The following is a 24,512-nucleotide window of genomic DNA, read 5'->3' as shown; positions in this document are numbered from 1 at the left end:
GCATGCCGCCGGGCCAAAAGGAACTGCAGAATTTTAGCGCAAGGCCGACTTGGAGCCCAGAACCGCAGTGATCCCTCCTTGACAAGCCGAACTGGGTCACCCAAAAGAGCGTGGCACGAAACCTTTAGAGTTCAGCGGGCCAAGGGCTGCGTTAGCAGTTGGTGTCCTTTCCGGGCACACAAAAGGCTTTTTCTGCTCTGCTTTTACAAGGTACCCTAGAAGCCAAGCTATTGCCAATGGGTGGGGCTGGGGAGGGGAGGGGGCCGAACGCAGCAAGCTGTCCACATCCGGCTGCCAGTCTGTCCAACAGGAGAGCCGATCTCGGCTGTACCTCGGCCCCGGGGATGCGGGCGCGGGGGGGAGGGGGGCCACAGGGACGCGCAGGCGTGCGATCCTCCAGACCGCGGGCGCCGGGCCAGTTGGCTCGAGAGAACCCAGGTGGCGACCGTAAGAGCTCCCCGCGAGCCCTCTCTGCCCCAGAGGGCGCGTCCTGGGGTCCGCGCGCACGCCCCCTAGCGCCGGGCCTGCAGGGGGGCGGGGCGGGAAAGGGTGGGCGGGGCGGAGGGGGCGGAGCCGCGCGGCTGGGCTCGCGGGGGTCGTGGCGCCGAGCAGGTGCGCTAGAGCAAACGCTGCTACAGCGGGCGGCATGGCGAGCACGGCTTCGGAGATCATTGCCTTCATGGTCTCCATCTCCGGCTGGGTGCTGGTGTCCTCCACGCTGCCCACCGACTACTGGAAGGTGTCCACCATCGACGGCACGGTCATCACCACCGCCACCTATTGGGCCAACCTTTGGAAGATGTGCGTTACCGACTCCACGGGCGTCTCCAACTGCAAGGACTTCCCCTCCATGCTGGCGCTAGACGGTCTGCATCCCGTCGCCCCCCGCCCCTGCCCCTCGCTCCTCCCCGGCCTGCCGGCGGGGCGGCCGCTGACCCCACGACCCCCGGCGGGACCCCTGGGCCGGACTCCTCCGAAGCCCGGCCCCGCTTTCCCCCTCAGTGCCTGAAGGAGCCGGGGAGAGTCCCCGGTGCCCGCGGCCCGCCTTCCCCGGACGTCTGTCCCGCGGGGGGCGCCTGTCCGAGCCCGGAACCCCGGGGCGGGGGAGAGGGGCACGCAGACAGGCCTGGGTGGGATGGGTGACTCTCAGGCGACGGGGATGGAGGGAAGCAGCTTTGTTGTCTCGAGAGTTGAGGACAGGGCAGTGGGACCCCCCTCTCTTGGGGCCTGTTAGGACACGGAGTCACGAGAGGGGGGCTTGTCTTCTCCAGCCAGCGCTACCCAGAAGGGCTGGATTCTGATTCAAATGGACTTGTCAAAGCGAAATCTGCTTGCTCTGAACTCCCTTTAGCCATTTCGTTAGTTCTTTGAAAAGTGTGTGTGGGGGGAAAGCAAACATTGCAGGAGCACCCGCACCAAACCCCCCGCCCCGCATCTACAAATGAGTCTGCTGGGCTTTAACTCTGCCTCTAAGTGTTAGGAACATAAATAGCCCTAGCCTGTGCCGCAGAGAGTAGAGAATTCTGGCCAGCAGGAATCTTGTGCGGGAGACTGACAAGTTCTGTGTCGCGCCTCCCAAGTCCGTTCTCAGCGTCCCCCTCAGCGTGGTTCTTTAGTAAATTGTTTTCTACATAGTTCTTGTTAGCGACGCTCTATACTGTATTGACAGTGGATGTCAACCCAGTCACACTGATTGCTCAAGTTCTAGGTTCCTTTCTTCCAGGATTTTACAGCACATGACTCGATGGATCCCGGCAGAAACTTGAGAGTCATTTACATTAGTTCTCGATTTGAGGTGTTTTCTTTTTCTTTTATTACTGCGCTGCAAGCTTTTATTTGCATAACTGAGTAAATAAAGGACAAGGTTGAATCCCCCTAAGATGGTGCTTGCCACGAAAAGCAAATGCTGCTCAGCGGAGGTATCTCATGGAATCTCCGTATTAGGGAATACGTGTCTGGTTTTAGATGAGTGACACCTGGGTCTGTGTCCTGGTGTGTGTACAATTAAGTAGCTGGTACACTGTTGATTCCCTAGAATTACGGTTGAATTTCCTGTGCGCTGCAGAGCACGCGTCCAGGGAGGCGTTTGAACAGGCAGGCTCTTGTTTCTGGGATTTACATTCAGGAATACGGGATTGACACTTACTGTCCTAAACACATTCTTCTGTTGTAGCCGTACCGTCACCGAGATAGCCTGCCGGATAGGTACGCTTCCTTCTGCAGGACAGCTGGGGGACAAGGGAGAGGACGGAGAGATGAATACTCCATGAAGGTTATTGGGGGCAGAATAGTGTGCACCTGATGTGTCTCAGCTGAGAATGGACGTCATGGTCTCAAGGTTTGGGGACAGATGGGGTAATGAAGAGGAAGGAGAGCGTAGCCTTCAACCGTCCAGCCCTAGAGAGGAGGCGTGACGTTTGTATACAACCCAGCTCGCAAAATGGCCTTCCGCGTGAGCTCGTGTGTCTAGAAAATGACTTTAAAAGACGTAAATGACTTCACCTCTTGTTCTGCATTGTTTTAAAATTAATAACATAGCTTTACGAGTCAGTACATATAGAAGTAACTGTTTTTTTTAACAACTGCATGGTATTCATTAGTCTGGACAAAACTGTTTTATTTAACGACTTACCCATTATTGGACATCGGACCCTTCCTAGCTTTTCACTGTTCTTAGCACTTTACTGAAAATCTTTCTATTTGCCTCTTTGTGCATATGTGTGTATCTGTAGTGTAGATACTGAGGAATAGTATTGTCAGAGCAGTAGAATATTCATTTTATTATTCAGTTTAAGTTGTCCAATTACATTCCACCAACAGTGTATGAGAATACCTGTTTCTCCACATTCTCACCACTAAGTTTTTCATCCAGTTTAATGGGTGACATCCTATCATGTTATTATTTTATTCCCTGATCACTGTGATTTTGACCACCTTAGCATGTATTTATTGACCCTTTTGTTTTTCTTTTGTGACTTGCCTGTCCATATCTTATGCCCATGGTTCTTTTGTTTCCTCTTGGTTTAAATGATTTGTTTTTTTTTAAATTCTGGATATCAGTCCTTGATTTGTTATATATGTTGCAGTCTCGGCCCATTGCTTGTCTTTTAAATGTGATGTCTTTTCTCATACAAAACATTGAAATGTGTACTATAATCACATTTATCAGTCTCTTCCTGCTGGCTTGGCCTTTTGTGGCTTAAGAAAGCATTGCCTATCACAAAGTTATAAACTTACTTTTCATCATCTCTCAGAATAATATTTTGGGGGGGTTCAACCACACAGCTACGTTTTCATGTGGAGAGAAGTCAGTTCCCCCAAAGAGGAGGCCCCTCTGCTTGTTCGTGCTCTGCCATGTATTTTCTGGGCAGCCACATCTGCTGGTTGCTGGGCCTAAGGCAGGCCCTGCCTACAGCATGCTGCATGTGGATTTCCTGGTTATTGCACTTGAAGTGGAGGGAGAAAGCTACGTTGCCAGGGGCTGTGGTGACCACAGGCCTGAGTAGGCCAGTCCTCTCCTTAAACCAAGCAGAAAAATCCAAGAAGGGAGAGAGAAGGCTCACAGCTCTCCCCGTCTAGTCTTAAGTGGAAGAACATGCCTCTTGGACACAGATGATGGAGTCATTATTCTGAATCTCCTATGTGAGGTCAAAGCTCTGATTCCTCATCATCAGGGGGTATCATTGTTACCCCAGTTCTCCCTACAAGGAAAAAGCCAAATGTGCAAGTTTAATGTTATGCCATGTTAAGATTCCAACTCTAATTTCTGCTTAGAATCAATCTTAGTGTTATGGAAGGGAAGCTTTGATGTGTTTCTTACCACTCACCAGACGCTTGGTTCATATTCCTCCTGTGAAGGAAGTGCTGTTATCCTTGGGTTTTACAGATGAGAAAACAGGCTTGGAGAGATTAGGTAATATAATCGAGGATACACAGCAGGTAAATAGAAGAACCAGAGGTGAAATTCAGAGTTCATGTCTGCCCCTCATACCACCCTTCTCTCAAAGGATTTGCAAAAAGTACACAAAGCTACTAGCATAAGAAAGCACATCCTTTTTTTCTTCCTTCAATCAGCAGCTACCAAGTGTACTGCTAGGGAATTGTCTCCACCAAGTGGATATTTTCATTTTTGCTAGTTGGAAATGGAAAATAAGGTACATTTGGAAAACATTTAACTTTTAAGGGACACCTTGAAGTTTTCCTCCAACAGAATTCATTAATTTAAAGTCACAGTATTTTACTAATTGAAAAACTCACGGTTGAATGAGCTGGTGATTTCTGTTTATTGCTAACCCATATTCCTTTCAAAGCAGCACTTGAACTGCAGCTCAGCATTTTGAGCCAGGTTTTTTTTTTTAGTATATGCCATCTATTTTTGTTAGTGGGAATGTTTTCCATTTCTTCCAAAGGAGTTAACTATAAATTATACTTCAGAGAACTTCTGAGCAAATATGTTCATGCCTCAGCACTTTAATGTGTTAATTAGCTATTAACGGTGTCAGTAAATTAGACCTGTCAAAAATAATGGCTTCCTTGACTAGGTTTTTACCACCACTTCACTTGAGGGTGTTACTTATAAGTTTTGACCTCCGGAACTCTTAAAAAAGCAAGGTTGTAGAGGTCTGCCTTGCAAAAGATAAACTCTGAGAGAGTTTGTGGGAAGTCACCCAAGGCTTGAGTCTGTGGGTGTTTTAAGGACTGGTAGCCCCTAATTTACAGACCTCAGGCTTACCAACAACTTGATTCCATCTATGGCTGACCGTGGAGTTTATCCCCAGGAACTCCAAACCCTTCTTTTGTGCATGCGATGAGTTAGCAATTTATTGCTACTGTTCCCACACCAGAGAGAGTTTCCTTCCCCACCAAATCAGGGTTCTGGTTGGTTCTGAGGAAGGACCTGACCTCATCAGAACCTGCTCTCTATCTCTCCTCTTGTGCTGAGAGGGCAGAGCTGATCCTGCTGTAGGTACCAGGGCTGAGACTGGAGAACTGAGTGAGAAACTTGGGGAAAAAATGGTACGAGTAGTGGTTAAAGTTTAAAGCCTACTGTTATTTTTCCAGTCACATTAAGGGTTGAATTCATCAGCCTGGGATTCTGACCACTGTGTACCATTTGGGAAAATGTGTTTTATGTTCTTAGTGATCAGACCATAGGCTTAACCTTTTGCAAGGCTCGTGTGTTTTCTGTACACAAAGCCTGTAAGATTCCTAAAATAAATGCAAATTATGGTGCATGATAAGGTTTTCTAGAATAGTTTTTTTTTTTTTTAGAAATATGTGCTGTGCTAGTTTTTTTTTTTTTTAACTTTTGGGTTTATTTATTTATTTATTTATTTATTTATGGCTGTGTTGGGTCTTCGTTTCTGTGCGAGGGCTTTCTCTAGTTGCAGCAAGTGGGGGCTACTCTTCATCGCGGTGCGCGGGCCTCTCACTGTCGTGGCCTCTCTTGTTGCGGAGCACAGGCTCCAGACGCGCAGGCTCAGTAGTTGTGGCTCATGGGCCTAGTTACTCCGCGGCATGTGGGATCTTCCCAGACCAGGGCTCGAACCCGTGTGCCCTGCATTGGCAGGCAGATTCTCAACCACTGCGCCACCAGGGAAGCCTAGAATAGTTTTTTAAATATAGGATAGAGGTTATATCACACACACACTTTGTTGTCTGTTTAGGATTGCAGTGAGAGTCAGCTAAAACACCTCAAAACCACAGGTTAAAACAAATCTCAAAAAATAATGAAACCACACTGTCCCAGTAGCTCTGGTGGTAAATGATGAGTCACTTGTGATTATCCTGGAGGACTGTCTTTAATCTTGCAAGGAACTAACAGGCTTCCTCCCCCTATGCTTCTACTTCTCCCTGGGTTCTGGTTGGGGGACTTGAGGGTTGAAGTTTAAAATAGAGCTGGGTCACTGTTCAGCCGCAGAGACACAGATAGCCCTGCAGCACTACTATAGCTACCAAAATAAGCCTCCATTATCCTGTTTTGCTAAAAATAAGTTTCTTTTGCTGTTTTTGACAGCCTTACCATCAGTGAAATTATTTTCTGTCTGGAAGTAGTTCACACTATAAAATAGAAGTAGTAGTAGTAGTAGTTCACTATAAAATAGAAGATCATTGTCATTGCATTCTGCATTTGTAGGGGCCTAAATCTGTTCAGTTAATTAGAGCATCTTCTGGGTACTCTTCAAAATGGATCCTAGGGGTAGGACTAAAACTTAAAATTTTATTCTTTCCCTGAGAAACATAGACTGGAGGCCACCTTCCCCCATTATTCCCTGAATATATGATTATCGTAGCCTTAGAATTATTATTTATCATTGACTTTGCCTGAACACAATAATAAATGACTTGGTGTATCTTGGCACTTATGAGTTTTTTCATATTAAAAAGTTTAATGCCAAATGTAAACCTGAGAGATATGTACGTTCATTTTCTTAACAAATGAACACACCAGTATGTGCCATCATTATTTCAGATTGAAATATGAAACTGTTTCAGTCTGAAATGAAAATGATGCATGTGGTAAAAATGTATCAGTTTAAATCCTGTTAACTTAAAATTTGTTAGTGTCTGGACAAAAGCCAGGCTGAAGTTTACCATCACCCTGGCTGTGCAAATAAAAATACGTGACTAAGAAAATGACTGGTGTAGGAGGAATGATCAAACAAACCAACAGAACAAGCTTTCAGGATACTTTGAAAGCATCCATTTATATGCAAACAGTTAATTTCATAATTATAAAATATTCTTCTAGGAACCAACCAGTGCTTATTTAAACCCGATGTTATTATGTGTGCCCTGAAATTTTTTTTTTTTTGAAAATTTTTAAAAGGTCATGAAAATACATCTTGATTTAGACTTCTCATGGTTCATGATGACATTCCAGTCAGTCTCATTTGTAATCTTTCACTAATATTAGAAGATGTGACTCTGTGGGAGCTCTGCTCGATTATAAAGATTACAACGTCAAAACCATTAAAACATCTATTTTAAAGGTCTGATGTGCAAAGGAGTAACAGGCTTGAGATAGTGGCAGATGAGGTTTCCCAGGGTGAAAGGCAGTATTGCATGGGTTTTGTAGTCAGAGCTGGATGGAATCCATTTCAACCCCTTACTAACTCGTCTCTGGCACATTATGTAACTTTTGTGTGCCTCAATTTCTTCATCTGTGAATACGGGAATAATAACACTCAGAGATATATCCTGAGGATCATGCATATGCCAAACTGAAAAGTGTGTGACATAAAACAGGCACTCCATACAGATTAACTTGCTTTTCTTTCTTGCTTAACATATGTTTTAACCATTATGGTTATTTTTTCAGAAAGCAGAACACTCATTCATGAGGACAATGTAAAATGAGAGTTTCTTCCTGGACAACCACATGTTTTATGTTAATGTAAATGACCTACTCTAATTGCAGGTTATATCCAGGCATGTAGAGGACTTATGATTGCCGCCGTCAGCCTGGGCTTTTTTGGTTCCATATTTGCCCTGTTTGGAATGAAATGTACCAAAGTCGGAGGCTCAGATAAAGCCAAAGCTAAAATTGCTTGTTTGGCTGGGATTGTATTCATACTGTCAGGTAAATAGTAACTTTCTTCCAAACAAGGTGCTTCAGGATGTTAATGAAACACCAGTAATCATAGCACTTTCCTTCTGATGCTCTTCAGGGCTATGCTCAATGACCGGGTGTTCCCTGTATGCAAACAAAATCACAACGGAGTTCTTTGATCCCCTCTTCGTGGAGCAAAAGTAAGTACTCTTCTTAAGTCTGTCTGCTTGTGGCTCACAGGAAATGGATATAAAATCATCTTCTAAATTAAGGTACATAAATTTCCTCCATGGCTTATGAAAGTGAGACATACTGATAAATGATGTTTGATGACATTATTCAAGAGCAAACATTTTATATGCTACATTGGCAAAAGATGCATTGAATCACTGCATTAGTGTTACATAGTGTCTTGTCTCTAAATAGCTCAAGGCATAGGATTTAGAATGCTAAAGGTCATCTACTGTACATCGTAAACTTGAAGTCAAGTAGAGGAAAAGTGCAAGAGAGGTGTAAGATGGGGAGGAAAGAAGGATAAAGTATGACAGCAGAAAATTAAGAGCTTGCCTTGATTGCTGTCCATCCAAAATGATATTTGCCAGATGTTCTGGGCCAGCTTCCATCTCAGGCATTGAGATAAAAACTGAGACTGTGATCCTGAAGATTAGAAACGTTTAAGTGATATTGAATGAAATACTATTTTTCATTTTTAGTTAGCCTTTTACATTTGTTCTGTTGACCACGGCCTTAACACGTTCCACCTAATAAACCTTTGTAAAGAAATTGTACCTGATGCAGGGTCTTTAAAAAATGGTGTAAGAGTGGCACAGACACCCAGATGTGACCGGTCTCAGCTGCGGGTGAATGATTTGGCACTTACAGACCAGTTTGTTTGTTGTTGTTGGTTTTTAACTATGGGCTGTTGCTTTTTATAGTTTCTCGAGGTTTATTTCTTTGCATTGGGAAAACCCAAGGAATACCAAATTAGAAATAATAATAGATCAAATATTTTGTCTTCCGTGAGAATATTCCCACAGACTTCTGTAGAAAGCTGCATGTGTACTGCTATCACCCAGGCTGGGGATTCTCTTTCAGTCTTCAGATCAAATGTTATGGAATTTTAAAAGAGTAATCACTAAAATGGCTGATCAGGGTCCATTACTTTTTTCTGGTGGATTTAGGAATCTTTAGGAAATGATTTTTCTAGTACTGTCTTTAGTTTATGCATAAATAGTAAATGTATATATAATGAAAATAATAGTTAACACATGTTGAGCCCCTACCATGTACCAAGCAGAGCATTGCAAATATTATTTTATTATTTTAGTCTTACAACATCCTTATGAAGTAGGTTCTCTCTGTACCCCCGTTTTTAAAATTGGGGAAAGAATTCAAGGAATATGTGCAAGGGAACTTGGACTAAGCTAATAGGCTGATTGAACTATAATTCAAACCAGGCAACCAAACTCTAGCACACTTACTCTAAAATGCATGATATATAGCATTCTACTATTCTGTAATTTTTGTGACAGTATGCCACATATATTTTTCATCAAAGAAGTTTCTTTTGTGCAGTAGTGTTTATTGTGAAATTTTATTAAATGGAAAACAAAAATGACTGCTTCAGACCCCAGTATAATGTTCACTCCCCTACCTATATTAGAAAATGTGTTCTGATTTGTAAACTTTCTCCTGATTTTTGATAATGAGATTTGCACCGATGTGCATGGCACCAAACATTGAGATGAAAACTAAGACTGTTCTCCTGAAGATTAGAACCATTTTAATGATATTTAAGTGAAATATCAGTTTTCATTTAAATATTATACTTAAATGATATTTTTATTTCAGGGCTTGATATCATAAATATACCACAAAATCATATTTCTCACAGTTTATTTTATTAAAGACATTGCCGACTTTTCTGGATTATCTTTCGTACATCACTGTTCTGTCTTCCTGACAATCATTAATGATGTCTTTGTCAGACTCTTAAAAATCATTTTCATCTTTTCTCACAAGGCCGAGGCTAATATCTGTATCTGTATGCTCAGTAACTTAAACCTTTCCTTTGTGTTCTGTGCTTGCTATATGCTCACTCACCTAACTCAGTTTAGTACCACTGGAATTTCTTATTCTTTCAGATTTTCGTTAAACTCAGTTCAGTAATTATGGACTGTGAGAGGTTTTCCTCTTTTCTACATTCTCGGTGCTACTTTGAACTATTCCATTCCCACTGTGAGCTTCCCAGCATCCCTCTTTCTGTCTATGCCTACTCTCTCTCTCTGTCTGTTTTCTCGTCTGAAAAATCAGGATAATCATAGAGTTGCTGTGAGAGTTAAGAGAGTGTGTATATGTACCCTTAGAACTGATTAGAAAAGAGCAAAAACCTTGTATTAATAACTGTATTGTCTTAGCTATTATTAAGGTTGCTTTCTAATTGTGTGTAGTAGTTAAGATGTACCTTATCTTTATGGAGGTCTTTATTAGCTCTTTTCTGCAATGACTTAAAAATATAACACCTACAATTTGCCAATTTACCTTAGGTCATTAAAAACACAAGAGTGAGGGATTATGAAAAACACCATGGCTTACAAATTGGTAATATTTGCAAATAACAGGTCCTTCACACCAAAAAATACAGACTTTGTTAAAAAAAAAAAAAGAAAACCTGCATATTGAGAACATGTTTAGCTCCTTGAGATCAGAGCTCACTCACATTTCTATCCCAGCAGTGCCTGGCACAAAGAAAGGCCCTCCATGACTACGTACAAGGAATTATCAACGCCTGTTGAGAATTGTTAAATGTGATCAGATGCTAATTACCCACAATGGTAGAAAAGAGGCATGAAGATGACATGTGACACCGACAGGAATTAACAAACTTTATTTAAATAAAACTTCTATAAAAACCAACCAGTTGACTAACTTGCTGTCATCTGTTTTCCTTTTATCAACGCCTCTAGTGGAGGAGAAGGAGATGGAAATTAGGAAGATTAATAAGCTGCAAATTGGGTATCAACACAAAGTAGACTGATTCCATAGGTGTTTTGTTTTTTTTTAATATTTATTTATTTATTCGGTTGCACCGGGTCTTAGTTGTGGCAGGCAGGCTCCTTAGTTGCAGCTCCAGGGCTCCTTAGTTGTGGCACTTGAGCTCCTTAGTTGTGGCATGCAAACTCTTAGTTGCAGCATGTGGGATCTAGTTCCCTGACCAGGGCTCGAACCCGTGTTCCTGCATTGGCAGCATGGAGTCTTACCCACTGCGCCACCAGGGAAGTCCCTCCGTAGGTCTTAAAAAATATCATAGGGGGCTTCCCTGGTGGCGCAGTGGCTGAGAATCTGCCTGCCAATGCAGGGGACACGGGTTCGAGCCCTGGTCTGGGAAGATCCCACATGCCGCGGAAAAACTGGGCCCGCGAGCGACAATTACTGAGCCTGCGCGTCTGGAGCCTGTGCTCCGCAACAAGAGAGGCTGCGATAGTGAGAGGCCCGCGCACCGCGATGAAGAGTGGCCCCCGCTTGCCGCAACTAGAGAAAGCCCTCGCACAGAAACGAAGACCCAACACAGCCATAAATAAATAAATAAATCCAAAAAAAAGTTTAAAAAAAAAAAAGAATGACTTCTTTGAAAAAAAAAATATCATAATTTTTAAAGTGAGATTTTGATTTTGGCGTATTCTAGGGGATAGGGCTTCCTAGCTGGCATTTGCTAGAACTTAGTAAGCTTTGCCTCTGATGTAGTTTGTGCATGAACACACAGAGGAATATGTTGGAGAATCACTGCCAAAGGCAGGGCCAGCCCTGGAAGAGTTGGGATAAGGGCACCACTCTAGGGGGGTTCTGACTATTTCTTTGGTGTCTTCATGGATCTGCATGAGGGTAAGTTCCTTGAGGTCAGAAAACATCTATTTCATCTCTTACTTGCCTAGCACGGTGCCCGGTATGTGAAATCCTGATGTGTAGAACTAGTCCTTTCAGGATTAGCAGAAAAGCCTTCTGTTATCTCAGCAGACTGAGGAAGCCTCTGAGAGGATGGAGCTAGGAGGCAGGAGCACCCTCCTCTTCCCACCCTTGTCATGCATTCATCTTTCTCCAGCAGCATGGCTCCCTCCGGTCCTAGATGCGGGCTGTGGCATAGGCATGCGTGTGTCTGGCCCTTAGGAAGGGCAGGGAGGAGCACCTGCTTGCCACATGCTCTAGTTTAAATTTCTGGTGAGCAAATACTTGTCCCAAAATGCACTGGAAAACAGTTCAGGCCTCAGAACCTAGTTTTGTTGCTGTTTTTCTTAAGGATTCTCTAACATGTAAATTGAATCTTCTTTGTGGATTTCGAGGACATCCCTATGTAAGACTCACCTTGGTTGCCTAAGTTAGAAACACACAACTAAGCTCATCCACAGAGTTCCCACCACATTCCTACTATGTGCAGGGAACTCTGTAGGTGCTTTATTGATGAGGGAACAAAATGAGTGGCTTCTGGTGTATCGTTGGCATAAAGATTGTGGCAGTAGCGCTGCAAACAGTAGTAGGCTTTGTGTTCAGTGGCTAATTATTTCTGAAACCCTTCCTTTCCCACAACTCATATGGGAAGATTTTTCTTCCTGCCTACAATCATTTGACAGAATTGCAATCTTTAAAGAGCTTCACCTGACTGTGGTTGTTTCTGCCATTTCTCCATTTTTTCCTTTTGTTTTACTTCCTTGCGTTCATTCAAGTTGTGATTATGTTTTATGGCTCCAGGATGGGCTCCAGCAAAGCCTTTAAAACTATTTCTCAACTCTTCCCTTTGGGCTGTTTCAAACCAACTTCCTCCTTTTTATTAAAGCAAAACCTACCACATAAAAAAATCTATCCTCTTGCAAGCTTATGGTCACAAGCACCCCTTAGCGTGATTCACCGTATCATTGTGTTGAAATATAATTACATATCCCCACCATGGCTTTGTTGTCCAAACCACTAACTTCTGAGGGTCTTGCTTTGTTTTTTCTTAAATAGACTGTTCTGAAGAGTTGATTGGCTTAAAGAGTTATTCTGCATAAAGAAACTTCTTTTCAAATCATGCAAAGTTGGGGCACTGTACCAATTTCCTTAATTGAGGAAACAGGACATTGTGATCTTAGATTTATTCTCTTTTAGTCAATGAGATTTATCATGAACATTTTGGCTCAGGTATTCATATTTGGGTCTTATCATACTCCAGCTTTTGTATTTTCAGAGTTTTTAAAACCATGGAGTTATTTATCTCTAGCACTCTTCATTCAGTTAGTTTCTACTTTAGAATCTAAGTTTTACTTAGGTAAAATCTTTTCATCACTGTGGTTATTTAGTAGTTAGAGAAGTAAACAGCTGTCTACTTCCCGATAGATTCTCTCATTCTTGTTATCTGTCAAGTTCGATGCACAATGGACAATTCAAGAAGGACGTTTCTAGGTTACACACATTTTCCTGGGTGAAGTTGAAAGGAATATCGATCTCACTAGGTGACCTTGCCTATATATTTAACTTCTCTCTTCTGTCCTTATTATAATTTAATGAATTATAGACGTTTGTGTACTTAAGCTTATTGCAATCATGAGGTTATTTGGAGAATGAATTAATGTTGGTAAAAGGCTCATAGATTCTCAGATAAGGGATTCCATAGAAGTGCCAAGTGTTAAGAACAAAACAGAATTTGACTGTTAAATATTAAGAAGGTATTATTCTGTGATTTCACTTTGTTCTGTGGTAGCACTGGCCACTTCAGATCATCAGAATTGCTCTGATGCTTTTGTTAAGGCTGGCAGGACTTAAAAATATACTTGCAAATCAAGTGTTTGGCAACTGTGTTTTGTTTTCACTGACCAGTATATGAAGTCACGACTTCTTCCAGTTTGCCAGGCTTTCTGGTGACTCAGCTTTTAGCACCACCACCCCGTTCCCTCCCCTTTTTCACATCCCAGCGAACCCCTGCCTATCCTGCAGGACTTGCATTCTGCGTAAGGTGCCCACCTCGGTGCTCCCTTTGCCCTTCGTGCTCCGATTATAATCCTACTGGGCAGTGGCACTTGCTCATCGGTCCATCTTCCAAAACAGATCAGGAGCATCTCGAAGCGAAGACCACGTCTTGCTGATTTGGGCATCTCTTGTAGCTAGTCCCTACTCTGTGACATTTCCAGCAAGGATGGTCAGTCAGCAGTGGTGTACAACTGTCTGTCTGTCTGCATCTCTCCTAGAGTGGAAAGACTGAGTATGCTTGGGGAGATTTGGTTAAAGGAATGGGGAAGGAAGGCAGCCTACACACTGGTTAAAAATGAGGACCCTGAATCAGGACTGTCTGGGAGGGAACCCCAGCTCTGCCATTTATTAGTAGTGTAACCTGGAAGAAATTACTTTCCTTTCTGTGTCCTGTGTTCCTCATCTGTAAAATGGGAAGAATGAGAACTGAGGTTATTGTGAGGATGAAATGAGATAGTACATTTCAGCTATTTAGAATGTGCCTAGCATATAGTAAGCACTCAGTAAATGCTAGTAAATTAATTTTAATGGTACTGACCCTTAAGCAGAGGATATTAATGTAGCAGGTCATTATCTTATATGCTGTATTAAGGGTGGCCACAGAGAAATGTATATTGAAATGTTGGAGGCCTAGTGGAAAGGATAATTGTTGTAAGACACTTGACTCTCAAGTGGAAGGCAGGTAAGGGACCTAGCATGAACCCATTTAAAAGAAACAAGGCTTGTGTAATTCCTTCTCTTTATTTCTGATCATCTCCATCACAGCTCTGAGTTAGAGATACGCAGCAATTTGAAACTGTCAAATGGATAGATACTCCTGAGACCCTTCTCATGAGAACTCATCCTATGTTCCTCTTCCCAGCTCCAGGTTCGATTCTAAGCTGTTTTCAGGCAGTCTGCTGAGGATGCGGAAGATCATGTAGGGTCTGCTTTTAACTGACCCACGCTTTTTTGCTGCAAATCCATCTGTATTGTCTTCCTTCAACACAAACAGATGTGCACACCCACCTTCACACCCACAGACTCTTGCTGGTCATGGCCCCAGGTGTCACAGGACAGCCCTGGTTGTTTTAGGAATTTCCCCTCTTGGAGCACAGCCCCCCTCTGCAGTGTCAGTTTATTCAGACTTCAAAGTTTGCGTGAGAACATGTTACTGTGCCTACTTTGAGTGTTGTGACTCGGCACATGGTTTCCCACTTAAAATCAAGGCCCAGTAAACCCCCAGTTATCCACACGAATGGAGAGCAATGGCATGGACGTTGATCAGTCACAGATTTGTTTTTGAATTGAACTGTGTAATTTTGGGGACAGGAGGTGGTCCTTTTAAATTATAATTTACTTTGACTAATATTATGTTAAGTTATACTGTGGATGGTTTATAAAATTTCCATGAGTAATCGGCAAGAATCAGAACTCCTGTAAAGACACTCACTGTGCACTTTACACGCGGTTAGAGAGGGAAGGAGGCAGAGAGGTTAAGAGGCAGGTTTTCGAGTTCACCCTCTGCTCAGCTCCTGGCCCTGGCCCTGGCTCCTCTGTGATCTTAGGGAAGATGCAGTTGCTTCCTCTGGGTAACGGGGATAGCACCTCCTGCTTCTGAATGTTAGGGGGATTAAAGAAAGTAACATATAGACAGCACCCCCGACAGTGGCACATGGTAGGTGATTACCTGTTCTTAACATACAGTCTATAGAATTCTGAACTACCCTAATGATAACTCATAACACACGGAAAGGTAATGCACGCATGTCTGTTATAAACTATAAAGCAGAGAAAAGAATGCGTGCCTGTTACGAACATTGAAAAGCAATTTAGAATGGACACACACACACAAATCAGTCTTTATTTTGCGTTTCCTAAATTTGAGAATTCTCTGTGAAGGTTCCATATGCAAGTAGGTGCTTATTATTTAAATTATCCCATTCTACTCTAGCCACCCTTTGCGAGGCACCTGCCGCTATTTCGTAGTCCTGTAGGAAGCTTTGGGTAGGAAATCTTGTGGCATCTTCCAGACGGTTGAGCGAACTGTTAACTGATGTGAATTGCAGAAGGAGAGGAGAGACTGCAGCAGCCTCGGGAGATACACGGGTCGGTGGGCACCAAACAGCCTGCTTCCGGTGCCTGGGGCCCCAAAAGAATGTGGAGCATTTGGGGGAAATGTGTGTTTGTAGATAATGCCTGTAGAATGCTTGTTTACATAAAATCCATCCATGCAGTTATATAGACCTTGGATTATATAAGCCTATGAGTTGAGGAAAGTTTCTTTTTGATGGTAATCTTTAAAAGATTGGTATACCAATGGAATTCAGTTTTAAAACGTTAACATTGATCATATATGGGCGTGCTTCCTAAACTTTAAACTTTTTTTTAACATATTTAGTTGTTTTAAGGTAACTGGAATGTTTTGGCTGCTACCACCCTTGATTAAAATGAGGAGTAGGGCGGTATGTTTGAAAAAAGACTATTCTTGATGTCAAAAGACTTGGCTCCTAGCTCCTGACCTTCAGCAAGCTCACTTTTCTCTGGGGATCTTAAAAGGATGAGGATTTTTTCATTTGTTAAACAGTTTTTGTTTTGTGTTTGGAGGAGCTGCATTTTCTTTTTTCAAGTCCAACAAGCCCTGATTTTAATGATTACACTCACCTCTTTTTGTGCTGGGTGAAAAGACAGCCTGAGGGAATTCTGAAAAAATTCCATACCCTAGAGCCACTGAGAACGCAATGAGCCAGGGAGAGAGAAAACACATCTTTCTGAAATGACAACTGAAAACACATTGTACTGATTGTGTCTTTTCACATTGATCCCATCCTTTACTTAGCTGAGGTGTACACAAAAGGGAGAAAGAGTGATGGTTCAGAGCTCGGCGACTGGGATCACAGTTATGGGTTTTAAATCCTGGTTCTACTATTTGCTTAGCTGAGGTATGGGGAGGAAAGTAATTTAATCTCCCTCAGCTTCAGTTTTTTTTTGTTTGTTTGTTTTGTTTTTTAATTAATTAATTAATTAATTAATTTTTATGGCTGTGTTGGGTCTTCGTTTCTGTGCGAGGGCTTTCTCAAGTTGCGGCAAGCGGGGGCCACTCTTCATCGCGGTGCGCGGGCCTCTCACTATTGTGGCCTCTCTTGTTGCGGAGCACAGGCTCCAGACGCGCAGGCTCAGTAATTGTGGCTCACGGGCCCAGCTGCTCCACGGCATATGGGATCTTCCCAGACCAGGGCTCGAACCCGTGTCCCCTGCATTGGCAGGCAGATTCTCAACCACTGCGCCACCAGGGAAGCCCCTCAGCTTCAGTTTTTTCACTTGTAGAATGACCATAGGAAGACCTCTCTCTCAGGATTGTAATGAAGATCAAATATGATAATACATGCCAAAACAACTTAGCACACAAAACAAAATCCTAGTACAGTGAGCTGACAGTAATAGTAGCCATTGTTGTGGTGGACTCTTACTTGAATCACATCTATGCGGATTTGGGAGAACAGGTAATGTTTAGTTTACGAAAACATTCTCTTCCACTTCTCTTGTTAAGTTTCATCACAGTTTACTATAATTATTTGCTTAATGTCTGACCATCCCCACTAGTCTGTAAGATCCTTGAGAACATAGCTGTGTTCTCTCATCCATCCTGAAACACATGGTTCGCACAATGCCTGGCCTGTCATTTCTGTGCTGGTGACCAGGGTAGGCTACACCAGCTCCCCGTGGATGGCAAATCAAGTCACAACAGGGGTTTGGGTGCAAGAAAGACAGAGGGAGTAGGTGAAAATAAGAGGTGTCCCTTAATCCGTTCCCTCAGGATTACTGTGCAGGTTACAAGGCTGAAATAGGAGGCGAAGTATGAAATGCATCAGAATTTAGGCCAGGTGTGGTTCTAGCTCAGGCTGTCTCAACAGGAAATGAAGATGTGAGCAGTAGCTGGGAGCCCCAGGTACAGCCAGGTGAATAAGAATTAACTTCATCTGGTAATTCAGGGTACATTTTAATGCCTTAGATCTTTATGGTTCTTTTTTGGGAAAATCAATCTGTGTTTTACTTTCTCTGTGTAGAAGAGAAAATTTTCCCTATTACTTGTTTACTAGATTCACATTCAATTATATACATGAATTAAGGTAGTAAGGCAGCTTTGACGAGTCCTGCCCATTGAGCAGAATGTCTGAGAGAGATTCCAAAAGCAGTGTTCTGATCTGTAAAACGAAGTTATGTCCCTAGCCTGACGGTCCTGGATCTGTCTGGTGCTAAGCAAATTGATAGCCTTTCAGAATAACGAAGAAACTTTGGCGATTGTAACAGCTCAATAAAGAGGCCGCTCTCCCAGTGGGAAAGCTGGTCTAGGGCCAGGAGGATATTGTTAACAAAAGACAGACCTGCAACAGATCATCTGAAATCTGGCTAATCATCTGAGGTATTGAAGTCAGCTTCTTCCTGTTACCAAAAATGAAGAAAGATTTCCAGGCAGAGACAGAGTTTCCTGATAAATGTTAAAGGAGGCGTGGCCCAGAACAAACGAGTAGATGTTACATGGCTCACCTTCAATCCTGTCTTTCAATAATACAAGACCATTTTTGCCAGATCACGTACACTGATGGGTGTGAATTCAAGTCACTGTTGAATAAGTCTGCTATACGTGTCTTTCAACAGAATGAAGAAGAAAAAGTCTCTGTAAGAGAAAGAACCAAGTCACAAAAGCCCTCACATCCAAATTGTTAAAAATTATTGGTATAGACGTGGAATCTCTTAAAGACTTCAGCTCTAAAATGGTTCTGTTTATTAGATGTTTGTCTCTGACAGATTCATAAGAAGTTCAAAAGGAAATGATATTCTCCTTGGAATAGAGTCTATATTTAGTGACCTCAAGAAAATCTAAAAATATATTTAAAAACAGGAATAAGTGAACCAGTTTTTGATACAAGCCAAACTCATGATTCGTAAATCCCCTCAGAAAGTTTCAAGATGCTTAAATGAATATAAAGACATAGTTTCCAACATTTGAACTGCTTGGGTAATTTATCCTCTGATTTCTACACATTTGTATGCTCTTTTTATTTTATTTTTATTTTTTAATATTTATTTATTTATTTGGCTGCTCCGGGTCTTAGTTGCGGCACGCTGGATCTTTGTTGCCGTGTGCAGGATCTTCGTTGTGGCATGCGGGATCTAGTTCCCTAACCAGGGATCAAACCCGGGCCCCCTGCATTGGGAGCCTGGATTCTCAACCACTGGACCACCAGGGAAGTCCCTGCTCTTTTTAAATGAATTGATAGTGCCGAGCTGTGGTTTGATTTCTACCACCCTAACCCGTAATGGACTACTATTAATAATTAGAGACTTATTTTTAACCATGATGCCTGGCACTGGCATCCTATTTTAGAAAGCTAAATATTTTGGAAAAAATCTCAGACTGTTTCTTCCGGGAGTATTTATATTGAGAGTTAAATACTAATGCATAGTTTCAGGAGAGAAAACAGCCTAAGCTCTAGGGGGAAAAATAAAGAAAAATAGAAAGTATCATTAAATTGTAATCCTATACTCATGTCCTCCAAGTAGAATTTTTCACTATGCTCATCCTTTAGTTGTCTCTGCAGTAAAAGGATGACAGCAGACGGACTTGATGCCAGCTTGCTGTAGGAATTGCAGATGTTTAAAGAGGTCCAGTGACAGGCACCTACACCTTGGCAGACCCTCTGCTCGTTTTATTTGTGTAATCTCATCCAAACATCATACAAGAAGGGCTGATTGTGGAAATCCAGGATATCCTTTTTAGATGTGTAACATGATATTTAATGAAGGTATCTTTCATAAAACTACCAGTTTAACACTTGATCTGGCCAGCTCTTTTGTTTTCACCTGTTCCCTTCACTCTTCAGTCCTCTTTTGAGCTGGTTTTTGTACAGACCGAAGGGATTTTTCCCCACTTACATCAACCTTCTGTTTCTGCTGCTGTGTCTGATTGGAACAGTTTAAGAAGTTTCTTGGTTCCCAGAGCCTAATCAGTGCTCCAGGGCAGGATGAAGTGCTTACAGCTGTTCCTTCCTTTAGCTCTCAATTTGATTTCCCAGGGAAGGCAACACAAGAGTGAGAAAAGAAGGGATCACAAGGCAGCGTGTACTGTGTACGTCACCCATTCCCCGTTGCAAATGGAGGCTGTGAAATACCTCAAAAGCCGGATCTGGAAATGGGCACGTGGACCACAAGGCCCTCATCTTGTGTAAATGTTGCTTCCTGCTCCTGCTGGCTGGTGGCCAGGGCCACACTGTCACACCACCACTGCTGCCTGCCCCTGCCCAGATGGGAGTTCAGACATAGCACCACAGCATGTAGGAGAGGATGAGGCAAAGCTCAGGACAGGCACAGGTCACTCACGCCAGCTGCTGTCCTCCTAAGCCTGGCCCTGGCCCTGCACTTAGTTCAGGGGGACAGGCTGACCTTGGCCCTGACTTTCCCCTCTTACTCTCACCTCTTCCTTTCCGTTCTCAGCCCCTCTGTGGATTCTGTATGATCAAAACAGACCCTTCCCACTCTGACTTCATTTGACACTGAAAAGCACCATTAGGTAGGGAATGTCGTCCATCAGTTTTTGCCTTGTGATGGAGGTCTGTGGGCCCAAAGAGTTTGAGAATCACTTCTTTATTTAAAAAAAAACAAACCCCTATTCTTCAGGAAAAGGATAGGCAGACATGAGAACACTACAGCCCGAGATTTGGTATACTTTCCTCATTCCTTATTTGTTTCTCTGAAACATATATATATCATATCTATATATAGATCTATATATAGATCTCTCTATATATGTTTCTCTGAAACATATATGTATATATAATGTATATATATTCCTCCCCTAAAAGGATTTCCTCCAGCCCTCAGCTGTGATTTCCTTTGTTGTTCTCAGTAGCGATATTTGTATATTTGTATGGTGACCTCTCCAAGGCAGGGGCTGTCTTACTTATCTTTGCATCTGTTCTAGTCATGAGCGGAGTACTATGGCCTGCCATCTAGGAGATGCTTCACAGCAATCTGTCACTAAATTATAGTTATTTTTTATTCCTCTCTCACTAGATCGTAGTGATAAGCAAGATGAGGGCGTACCTATCACTGACCTTTCATTGACACTGTAGAAGAAGAAAAACTGTTTTTTCCTCTACTCTCCTAGATTCTCTGCTGGGACCCTGTAAATTAGACTGAAAAAAAGGTAGATTAATAAGAGAAAACCAGAGTTCATTAACATGTGCATCACACATACACATGGGAGTACCCAGTGATGCGTAACTCAAAGGGGTGGCTAGAACTTGAGCTTTTATAGCATCTTAACAAAAGAACAATACATTTGTAGAGAAGTGGCAAGACAAAGGAAAAGGACTTTGAGCTTCTAGAGGCACAAATTATGGGAAGGCATGTGATGAGGGAACTAATGGAAGATGAGAGTTAGTGAAGTTTGTTACATAGATTGCTCTGGTGCCATTTGTGGGCTGAGCAGCGTGTACAGTGTCTCTGGGAATTAACTTCTGTCCTTCCTGGCAGAGAGGGGATAGGGAACAGCTTTACAAATTTATGTCCTGCTTTTAGGCAAATGGGGGGAAGGCAGAGAGCTTTCCCCGTATCTGTTTCTTCTCAGTTGCTTTCAGCTCAAAATAATCCTTGTTGCCAAAGTGGCATATTTGGGGTGGCATGTTCTGCCACCCTTCAGTACCTTGCACATGACTGCACACAGCAGGTGCTTGATAAACACTGAGTTGAACTAAAATGAAAGCAAAGGCAACTTTCCCTTTTCTAACTGGAGTCTGCCTTAATGGTTTAGCCTGCGTGACAGAATAAATAGATGGAAACTTTGTGAGCTTCAGGCAGAGCCCAGAGGAAAGATGCTGATAGGCCAGGAGGCCCCAGCTTGAGTTGACTGCTCCTGCTTTGCCCGCAGGGATGCTTTCATCTTCCTTTCGGGATGTTGGGAAGATATAGTCAAGTGATGGCTATAAAGACGCTTTGAGAAAAGTTTAAAGCATTATACACATACAGATGTTATTACTTCCTGTACAAGTTCCAATAGCAAAAATGTATTTTGAGCATTTAATAAGTGTTGGCTAGTAGTGTTAAACGCTATTTACTCCCCAAATAAGTAAGCTTTTATACTTGTGTGATACTTCTTCACAGGTATGAATTAGGAGCTGCTCTGTTTATTGGATGGGCAGGAGCTTCACTCTGCATAATTGGTGGTGTCATATTTTGCTTTTCAATATCTGACAACAACAAAGCACCCAGGTATGAAAAAGAGACAAAAATGACCTGTTAAAAAGTACAGTACTATTCTAAATTGTTACATGTGGGACAAATTATAGATAGTTCATGTGATTCTTAGAAACTTCAAAAACCCAGAATTGGGAAAGGTTAGGAATATATAGTAAATATGACATTTAATATAGTAAATATTATACTGAATAGAATAAATATAATTATAGTTCATTAAAAAAAAACCCAGAGCTTGACATTCTTACATTACAAAGCTATTGATGTAAGTAGAAATCTGGGTCTAACTTTGGGGGTATATTCTTCACTTTGGCCTCATCATAATTTTCACATAGGCAGAAATTGCTGATTAAGGTCACCACAGTCTCCTAGGTTCCAGGAAGATGAGTTTTAAATAAGTATTTTTCTTTTTTTTATAAATTTATTTATTTATTTATTATTTGGCTGCGTTGGGTTTTCGTTGCTGTGCGTGGGCTTTCTCTAGTTGCGGCGAGCGGGGGCTACTCTTCATTGCGGTGCGCAGGCTTCTCATTGCGGTGGCTTCTCTTGTTGTGGAGCACGGGCTCTAGGCGCGTGGGCTTCAGTAGTTGTAGCACATGGGCTCACTAGTTGTGGCTCGCGGGCTCTAGAGCGCAGGCTCAGTAGCTGTGGCGCATGGGCTCAGTTGCTCCGCGGCATGTGGGATCTTCCCGGACCAGGGCTCAAACCTGTGTCCCCTGCATTGGCAGGCGGATTCTTAACCACTAGCGCCACCAGGGAAGTCCTTAAATAAGTTTTGAAGGAGAGTTAACTGAACAAATTAAGAAGCCATGAGTTTCTTCTGCAGATTCTCTTGGTCACACCAGCTGTTCAGAAATGACATTGAAATATTTCTTGGGGAGAGAGAGAAGGGAAGAAAGCTAAAAGTAATCAGGGAAAGACAAACTTAGCTATGACAGAAATAGGGGCAAAATGGTTTCTTCCCATTTTTGTTTGACCTACGTGTAAAAGACAATCTACCAAACTGTGTTTTGCCTTGCAGAATGGGATACACATACAATGGGGCCACATCTATCATGTCTTCTCGGACAAAGTATCACGGTGGAGAAGATTTTAAAACCACAAACCCTTCAAAACAGTTTGATAAAAACGCTTACGTCTAAAGAGCACTGCCCGCAAGCCGTGTCTTGAGCTTGTTTTAAATGTGAACTGTTCACAAAATGCTGCCATCAAGGCCCTCCTACAATTAACACTCAAACTATTTTTAAAATACAAATTTGAAGAACTTGTTGATTATCAGATGTAAATGTTCTTACATAGTTACATACTAATCATTTTCTGTTGTGGCTTTCTATAAAAAAATAAACAGGCTATTTACAGGATTTGTATATATTTTATACATCATAAAATATGTATATGTATTTAGCACCAAAGATTCCAGTATTCGTAATGTAGCCTTCTTAATCATTCAGACCTTGCAGTCTTTGTCCCCATTTTTTATGTTTTTTCTTCGTATATTAAACAGAAGGTGTATAAGGAGTTGTGTCTTGTAAACAGTATGGGGGCAACCTGAGACTATTCCTCAGATGTTTGGGTTGAACGAACATGTACTGGCTGCGTAGAGCCGAGTTCTGGTTTCTGACCCCTGTCTGTCACCACCGTACTTCTCCACGGCTGCTCCAGCAAGGGCTAACAGGGCCAAATGCTATTGCCCATCGCCTGGCACGTCCGCTTTAAATAACTGCTCCGGCTTCTCCAGTACAGAAGGCAGATCCTGGGGTGGGGCATCGGCAAGAGCAGAGCTGGAGATGCTGGTCATGGCCGACTTTGGGGCCAACAGAGGAAGGCCTGGAGCCGCGTTGCACCTGCCCCGCTCAGAAATAACGGACCAAGTTCCAGTGTGTCGCTCAGGTCATGTGCATGGAACTAACCGGTAATGGAGAGACAGCATTTTTCAAGACGTGTTAAGTTGCTCCAGTGATCTCTGACCAAAGACGCCGTTTTATTTCTAGAGGCAGCCCTTTTACCTCATGCCCGTAAGGGTGTTAGTTATCTCAGTCTGTGTGTGCCCTCACTCACTCCATCCTCACAACTGCCCCCTGAGGTAAGTGCTGTAGCAACCTGAGCTGGCAGGGGATGAAACGAAAGCAGAGAGTTGAAGTGACTTGCCGCGGCGAGTGACAAAACCAAGACTTTGAACTGAGGCAGTCTAGGGTGAAATATACAGTCCCAAGCTTTGGATAAGAATTGGTTGTCTGTGTAAATCTATGAGTCAGACCCTTTCCAATACTAATCACAGCATGGGTGACCATAACATTTTCATTTTCCTCAAGCGTGAAAGACTTAAAAAGGAAAATCACATTGTTTGGAAGCGCTCAATGAAAGAAAAAGAACAAGTTTATTACACACATATATATATGTACGTACATATATATATATGTGTGTGTGTGTGTGTGTGTGTATATATATATATATGATTTTTTTTCCAGACCATGATAATGCTTGAATACCTTTTCCAGGGATACAAATGAACTGAAAGCCGTGGAGGGAGGTTAGGTGCTACAGGCCAGTGGTGGGGCCGGGTTTTGTGAGTGTGTGTTTAAAACAAATTTTTAAATTTCAGAGCTGTACTGGTGAAGACAATATTTTGATTGTACTGAACTGTTCTAGCTTCTGAAGAATTTACGGAGAGAAGGGGTGAAAGTACAGAAACACTGTGTCAGTAGCCAGAAACACATCAGTTGTGTGT

The 24,512-nt window shown here is 42.6% G+C and overlaps 1 protein-coding gene across 3 annotated transcripts in view; it reads left to right on the top strand.

The window, feature by feature from the left end:
* The window catches only part of CLDN10 (claudin 10), a 108,469-nt gene extending 84,363 nt beyond the window's left edge, over nt 1–24,106 (top strand). The window contains exons 1-5 of one of the 3 annotated variants that reach the window (XM_061171212.1): nt 576–866; nt 7,421–7,582; nt 7,671–7,752; nt 21,692–21,799; nt 22,806–24,092. In XM_061171212.1, coding sequence (XP_061027195.1) covers nt 647–866; nt 7,421–7,582; nt 7,671–7,752; nt 21,692–21,799; nt 22,806–22,926 — 693 coding nt within the window. In that variant the 5' untranslated portion in view covers nt 576–646 and the 3' untranslated portion in view covers nt 22,927–24,092. Of the gene's footprint in view, nt 1–572; nt 867–7,420; nt 7,583–7,670; nt 7,753–21,691; nt 21,800–22,805 lie in introns of those variants that run through there. The other 2 variants (XM_061171213.1, XM_061171214.1) reach the window with 2 other exon arrangements.
* Nucleotides 24,107–24,512: the final 406 nt, after the last annotated feature.

The sequence above is a fragment of the Eubalaena glacialis genome, chromosome 16 (genome assembly GCF_028564815.1).
Source record: "Eubalaena glacialis isolate mEubGla1 chromosome 16, mEubGla1.1.hap2.+ XY, whole genome shotgun sequence".
NCBI lineage: Eukaryota > Metazoa > Chordata > Mammalia > Artiodactyla > Balaenidae > Eubalaena > Eubalaena glacialis.
This window is presented reverse-complemented; position numbering and strand designations above follow the sequence as displayed.